The 7,254-nt window shown below is 51.4% G+C and overlaps 1 protein-coding gene across 3 annotated transcripts; it reads right to left on the bottom strand.

The window, feature by feature from the left end:
* Positions 1-348: 348 nt before the first annotated feature.
* Positions 349-6,985, bottom strand: LOC137905336 (monocarboxylate transporter 4-like). Of its 3 annotated transcripts, none has more exons than XM_068749562.1 (6): positions 6,763-6,985; positions 4,161-4,304; positions 2,233-2,840; positions 1,960-2,140; positions 967-1,118; positions 349-846 (listed from the first exon to the last, which is right to left on the bottom strand). In XM_068749562.1, the coding sequence occupies exons 1-6, from the start codon at positions 6,983-6,985 to the stop codon at positions 706-708; spliced, it is 1,449 nt and encodes a 482-aa protein (XP_068605663.1). In that variant the 3' UTR covers positions 349-705. The 3 variants fall into 3 exon arrangements, with proteins under 3 accessions (XP_068605663.1, XP_068605664.1, XP_068605662.1); XM_068749563.1 differs by having other exon boundaries at positions 997-1,118; XM_068749561.1 differs by having other exon boundaries at positions 349-1,118.
* Between the last annotated feature and the right edge of the window lie 269 nt (positions 6,986-7,254).

Below are 7,254 nucleotides of genomic sequence, written 5' to 3'. Positions count from 1 at the left end.
TGGAGCCTCGCCTCGGACACATTAACCATTAACTCTATCAATAAGGATTTAAATCAGGATGTATTGATTGATTGGAGAGCTCTCTACTTAAATGCTGCAGAGAACACAGAGGGCTACGGTTCTGACCCTCACTCCAATCCACTCCGGATTGGATTGCCCCAAATTATGTGTCTGTTTTGGAAACAGTTCCAAAGAATGTGAGTCATCAGCACAAAGTCGACATCCATTAGTATTAGTAGTACTGCTGCGTAATACTGCTGTGTGTTTTGTGAATTTCATTTATTTGTTGTTTTATTTGTAATATACTCCCGGTCAGCTGGTGTGCCCCCCCCCCCCCCCCCTCCCCTTCCCTATTTCACAAGGATGTAGGAAATAGGTTCCATTTGCAGAAGTCTATTATCACATGGATCTTAGCAGGATGTTAGGAAGGCGTTTAGTTCGTTGGGAATGTTAAATGCTAGTTTCATTAGTTGATGCTAGGAATGTAGAGGATCAGCTGACGTGCCGCCACTCGGATTTCTAGCGTATAATATTTTCCAGCATTTTTTTGAACACCTACTGATAAAATATTGCTGACACGACTATTTCAGGTGGCAAAGACAGCAACTAGCCTCTTGCAAATGGCACACAGACACACATAATCGAGTGCACTTCCCACTGCTGTGGAAATGAGTAAAGTCCAAACTCTCTTCTCATCCAGCGTCTTCACAAACACGTTTCAGGACTGCTGCTCATTTCACTGTTTCGTTGAGGCTCTTTCAAGAACTTTTCCACTTCCTGGGAATCCACTGTCACATTCTCGAGTCTGACCTCCTCCACTTCCTCTTTGCCTTTCTCCTCTTGCTCCTTTAACTCCTTTACGACCTCGATTTTTGTCTTCTTCTCTTGCTCCTCCGTTGCATCTTCCTCCTCGTCGTTCATCTCTGGGTGCTCCTTGCAGACGTGCGTCATGGTGTCATCTGTCACTGGGATTTTATCACGCGTGCACTCCGGCACTGAGGGTTTCTTTCTGATAAACAGGAAGTTACAGGTGGCCAAAACCACAGCCGAGAGGACCACCTCAGTCCCTGCTAGCAGGAAAACAAACATGTAGTTTTTGGTGGCGTCGAGAAGCCGGCCTGAGACGACACAGAAAGAAGAGCGATGATAACACACAGAAATCACGCGAGCTTACATGCACATTTATAAACGCCCTCTCTCCAAGAAACCACATGGCCTACAATATTTACATCAGATTTGTCACAACAAATTGCATTGATTTTTGGTCGTGACATTTCTTTTGTTTGATTGCAGGAGCTCATTATTATTTATGCGTGCTTATATTTTGACGAGATATACTGTTTATGATTGTTGCAGCATGTAAAGAGAACACTGAACTCAGAAAGCTAGTTAGACGGAGCAGTTTAAAGGAGGTTGGTGACTGTAAGGTCGTGGTAGGAGAGAGTGTAGCCAGCCAGCGTAGGCTGGTGGTGTGTAAGATGACTCTAGTGGTGAAGAAGAGGAAGAGGACGAAGGCAGAGCAGAGGACAAAGTGGTGGAGGCTGAAGAACGAAGAGTGTTGTGTGACTTTCAGGGAAGAGGTGCTTCCAGAAGACTGGAATACAACAGCTAAGGTGATCAGGGAGACAGGTAGGAGAGTAGTGGGCGTGACTTCTGGAAGGAAAGGAGACCTGGTGGTGGAACCAGGAAGTGCAGAAGTGTATACAGGAAGATAGGTTAGCTAAGAAGAAGTGGGACATTGAGAGGACAGAAGAGAGTAGACGGGAGTACAGGGAGATTATTGATTGTAATTGATTAACTGTTTTACTGAAACGTTATCCTTCAAATTGAGTCCGGAAAAAAAAAAGGAAATCCCCTAAAACGGTCTTTTCCCTGAATTGCACCGGATCGAACGCACCAACGTCAGCCAAATTGGCCACTTCCGCCTGTCGTGGTCAGGTAGTTGCTGCGATTACCGACCTGCACCAGGGGGTCCAACCAGCACAGCAATGGCCTCCATGAGCAGAACCAGCCCAATGGCACTGGGGAACTTCTTAGTACCAACTATTTCCATCAGAACCTCAAACTGCAGCGCCCCCACCATGCCGTAAGAGATGCCGAAGAAGATGCAAAAGACCATCAGTGAGGGGTAGTCCCTCGCCTGGACACAAATACAGCATGCAATGTGAAGGAAGGCCAAAACGTTTCAGGACTGAGCTTTACTGTTCCAGTGCTTAGCAACCATTCACCTACCTGTGATCCAACAAGGTCCGTAATCCCATTGAAGAGCATCGCAAAACTGAAGAGGTAGACACATCGAGGCCGCACCCATTTCAGTCCAGCAATCACACCACACGTGGGCCGTGCAAAAATGTCAACGAAGCCCAGGAGAGTTAACAGCAGAGCTGATTTGGTGTCCTCATTCCCAAGTTCCTTAGCATAGCTTACAACAAAGACGGGAGGAACAAACAGCCCCAGAACCATGATGGACGCTGCCACAGCGTAGATGACAAAGCCTCGATCTTTAAACACAGAGAAGTCCAGCAGTTTGGTCCTGGGCTTCTTTGCCTCTGCGCCTTCGTCTTTGTCTCCTTCTGGGTCTTTAACTTTGAGCGTCTTGGGGGCGACCAGGGGCTTCATAAGAGCCCCACAGACACAGCAGTTGAGTAGAATGCCCCCCAAGATGAGGAAGCCCCCCCTCCAACCATAGTGGTACTGGAGGACTTGGCCCAGAGGTGAGAGGCAGCACAGGGCCACGGGGCTCCCTGCTGCAGAAAGCCCATTGGCCAGAGGACGCTTCTCACTGAAGTAGCGGTTGAGCATTATTAGAGACGGTTGGAAGTTTAGGGCTAAACCCAGACCTGCAGTGAAAGGAGAGGAGGGGTCACCTGTGTTACATTTCTTATACATGTCTACAACATAAATTGATACATGGTGGCCGCCATGCTTTGACGTGTGCAATGCATTCTGGGTTGATGACGTCAAATGGCTGCCGAGCTACGCACAGCAAACATCACAAGTGGACTGAAACGCTTTCCACCGTTGTGGTGCCACAGAGCTTCACAGTCACCCATTCACACACACATTCACACACACATTCACACACACATTCACACACACCCATTCACACACACCCATTCACACACACATTCACACACACATTCACACACCCATTCACACACACATTCACACACACATTCACACACACACATTCACACACACATTCACACACACCCATTCACACACACATTCGCACACACATTCACACTCCAGTGATCACTGGACGACCTGCTCTACCAACCCTAACCCTAACCCTGAGCCACAGCCACCCCATAACATAACAACAACAACAACATAACATGACAACAACATAACATGACAACAACATAACGACAAAATAACACAACAACAACAACATGACATAACAACAACATAAAATACCAACAACAACATGACAACAACAGCTTCTTCAGCTACGGAGGACCAACAGTCACAGGAGTCCGAGAGTGAGACAGAATCAGAGTTCACAATGGAAGAGGCACCAACACAACACGCCTGTCAAGCAGGTGTTCAGTTTTCACCCCGTATGAGACACGCCAGATGTAGCTGCACAGTGGCGAGCTAACGCACGCTCACCAATGACGGACCACAACTACTAAAATTATGATTAACTACTCGGTTAAACATTACCAAAAAAAAGTATTTTAGAGCTCCAAAGGGGGAGAAGGCCAAATGAGGAGGAAGAAGAGGAGCCGACAACCTCCAAGAAAAAGAAAGCCTTAAAACACGGGTTTATCTACGGCTGCTCTGCTAACGAAGCAACGACGCCTTCAGAACGTCTTCGGTTGCTGAGCCCGGCTTTAACAGTCAGATTGGTTAGCTGCTCTCACTCAATGTCCAGAGGCCCCCTACAGGATACTGGACGCCGAGGTGAGACAATCTCAGGGTCACACAGGAGCATGCAAATACACACACACAAGACAAGAGGAACACATTCACTGATGTGAAGGGTGCTGGACATTCGGATTAACCCAAACAAACTGCATGGTCTGAGTTCAACAACACTCAGCTTCAGTGACATTTCATATATCATTGTTGAACTTCACCCAACTTTACACGATCTTTTAATAAAATATATTTCGTCAATGTATATATATTGCGTGCGTGTCTGTCTGTCTGACCTGTGACGACTCCTGCAGAGAGGTAAATGTGGATGATGCTGGAGGAGAACGAAGCCATGATCATCCCCAGAGAGGCGAAGAGCCCCCCCACCATCATGACGGGCCGGCAGCCGAAGCGGTTGACCAACACGCTGCACACGGGGCCTGCAACACAACAGGGTCAGGCTGCGGGTGAGACGGAGCGTCAACCAGGAGCGCTGGAACGCTTACCGGCTGGAACGAACTCATGTCGAGACTTCTTCCACTTCAGGCGACGCCATAAACGCTCAGTTTGTTTTAGTGATTGCTGCTGGGCTGTATTCAGTCCTTCAGCGATTAGTCCTGCGGAGCAGCAGCCTACCTGTCTGTCTGCTGATAGTCCTGCGGAGCAGCAGGCTACCTGTCTGTCTGCTGTTAGTCCTGCGGAGCAGCAGCCTACCTGTCTGTCTGCTGATAGTCCTGCGGAGCAGCAGGCTACCTGTCTGTCTGCTGCTAGTCCTGTGGAGCAGCAGCCTACCTGTCTGTCTGCTGTTAGTCCTGCGGAGCAGCAGCCTACCTGTCTGTCTGCTGTTAGTCCTGCGGAGCAGCAGCCTACCTGTCTGTCTGCTGATAGTCCTGCGGAGCAGCAGGCTACCTGTCTGTCTGCTGTTAGTCCTGCGGAGCAGCAGCCTACCTGTCTGTCTGTTGATAGTCCTGCGGAGCAGCAGCCTACCTGTCTGTCTGCTGCTAGTCCTGCGGAGCAGCAGCCTACCTGTCTGTCTGCTGCTAGTCCTGCGGAGCAGCAGCCTACCTGTCTGTCTGCTGTTAGTCCTGCGGAGCAGCAGCCTACCTGTCTGTCTGCTGCTAGTCCTGTGGAGCAGCAGCCTACCTGTCTGTCTGCTGTTAGTCCTGCGGAGCAGCAGCCTACCTGTCTGTCTGTTGATAGTCCTGCGGAGCAGCAGCCTACCTGTCTGTCTGCTGCTAGTCCTGCGGAGCAGCAGCCTACCTGTCTGTCTGCTGCTAGTCCTGCGGAGCAGCAGCCTACCTGTCTGTCTGCTGTTAGTCCTGCGGAGCAGCAGCCTACCTGTCTGTCTGCTGCTAGTCCTGTGGAGCAGCAGCCTACCTGTCTGTCTGCTGTTAGTCCTGCGGAGCAGCAGCCTACCTGTCTGTCTGCTGCTAGTCCTGTGGAGCAGCAGCCTACCTGTCTGTCTGCTGTTAGTCCTGTGGAGCAGCAGCCTACCTGTCTGTCTGCTGCTAGTCCTGTGGAGCAGCAGCCTACCTGTCTGTCTGCTGTTAGTCCTGCGGAGCAGCAGCCTACCTGTCTGTCTGCTGTTAGTCCTGTGGAGCAGCAGCCTACCTGTCTGTCTGCTGCTAGTCCTGCGGAGCAGCAGCCTACCTGTCTGTCTGCTGTTAGTACTGCGGAGCCGCAGCCTACCTGTCTGTCTGCTGTTAGTCCTGTGGAGCAGCAGCCTACCTGTCTGTCTGCTGTTAGTACTGCGGAGCCGCAGCCTACCTGTCTGTCTGCTGTTGGTCCTGTGGAGCAGCAGCCTACCTGTCTGTCTGCTGTTAGTCCTGTGGAGCAGCAGCCTACCTGTCTGTCTGCTGCTAGTCCTGCGGAGCAGCAGCCTACCTGTCTGTCTGCTGCTAGTCCTGCGGAGCAGCAGCCTACCTGTCTGTCTGCTGCTAGTTCTGCGGAGCAGCAGCCTACCTGTCTGTCTGCTATTAGCCCTGCGGAGCAGCAGCCTACCTGTCTGTCTGCTGCTAGTCCTGCGGAGCAGCAGCCTACCTGTCTGTCTGCTGTTAGTCCTGCAGAGCAGCAGCCTACCTGTCTGTCTGCTATTAGTCCTGCAGAGCAGCAGCCTACCTGTCTGTCTACTATTAGTCCTGCAGAGCAGCAGCCTACCTGTCTGTCTGCTGTTAGTCATGCGGAGCAGCAGCCTACCTGTCTGTCTGCTGCTAGTCCTGCGGAGCAGCAGCCTACCTGTCTGTCTGCTGTTAGTCCTGCAGAGCAGCAGCCTACCTGTCTGTCTGCTATTAGTCCTGCAGAGCAGCAGCCTACCTGTCTGTCTACTATTAGTCCTGCGGAGCAGCAGCCTACCTGTCTGTCTGCTGTTAGTCCTGCGGAGCAGCAGCCTACCTGTCTGTCTGCTGCTAGTCCTGCGGAGCAGCAGCCTACCTGTCTGTCTGCTATTAGTCCTGCGGAGCAGCAGCCTACCTGTCTGTCTGCTCTTAGTCCTGCGGAGCAGCAGCCTACCTGTCTGTCTGCTGTTAGTCCTGCGGAGCAGCAGCCTACCTGTCTGTCTGCTGCTAGTCCTGCGGAGCAGCAGCCTACCTGTCTGTCTGCTGCTAGTCCTGCGGAGCAGCAGCCTACCTGTCTGTCTGCTGTTAGTCCTGTGGAGCAGCAGCCTACCTGTCTGTCTGCTGTTAGTACTGCGGAGCCGCAGCCTACCTGTCTGTCTGCTGTTAGTCCTGTGGAGCAGCAGCCTACCTGTCTGTCTGCTGTTAGTCCTGTGGAGCAGCAGCCTACCTGTCTGTCTGCTGCTAGTCCTGCGGAGCAGCAGCCTACCTGTCTGTCTGCTGCTAGTCCTGCGGAGCAGCAGCCTACCTGTCTGTCTGCTGCTAGTTCTGCGGAGCAGCAGCCTACCTGTGCCGTAGAGCATGGCCAGCAGGATGGAGGAGATCCAGGCAGTGTCGCTGTATCCCACCCCGAACTCCCTGGTCAGCTCTTTGAAAAACACACTGACTGCTTTGGGGAAAGCATAGGAGAAGCCAGTGATGACAAAACAGCCTGCCAGCACCGCCCAGCCCCACCCTCCATCTGGGGCCTTCACCCCGCCTGCATCCACATCCAATGCCACGCCTCCCATGACGCTCTCGGGCTGAGTCTTAATGGAGGCCGACAGAAGCTGGAAGAAAAATGAAAGTGACAGTTCATATTAATTTGATACTGGCCACTAGCATCAGTCGGCTACAACGTTAGCAACATATACGCTAAAGAGAACATTCCTGATTACAAACATTACTTGGAAAATCAAAAACAAAAAACGCATACTCAGATGCTCGTGGAGCTGCGTGTCGGAATGTAGAGAAGTGATTGCTGACAGTCTCGCGCAGCGACGACGAGTTCCTTCACTAA

This window comes from Brachionichthys hirsutus, chromosome 16 (assembly GCF_040956055.1).
Source record: "Brachionichthys hirsutus isolate HB-005 chromosome 16, CSIRO-AGI_Bhir_v1, whole genome shotgun sequence".
NCBI classification, from domain to species: domain Eukaryota; kingdom Metazoa; phylum Chordata; class Actinopteri; order Lophiiformes; family Brachionichthyidae; genus Brachionichthys; species Brachionichthys hirsutus.
The sequence above is the reverse complement of the archived record's forward strand: the minus strand, read 5'-3'. Positions and strand labels throughout refer to the sequence as shown.

Coding starts and splice junctions, on each gene's coding strand:
- LOC137905336 (XM_068749561.1), bottom strand. CDS start 6,985: ATGGGAGGCGTGGCATTGGATGTGGATGCAGGCGGGGTGAAGGCCCCA. Junction 4,305..6,762: donor GGCCATGCTCTACGGCACAG/GTAGGCTGCTGC, acceptor GTTGTGTTGCAG/GCCCCGTGTGCAGCGTGTTG. Junction 1,119..1,959: donor GGTTGGACCCCCTGGTGCAG/GTCGGTAATCGC, acceptor GTGTCGTCTCAG/GCCGGCTTCTCGACGCCACC.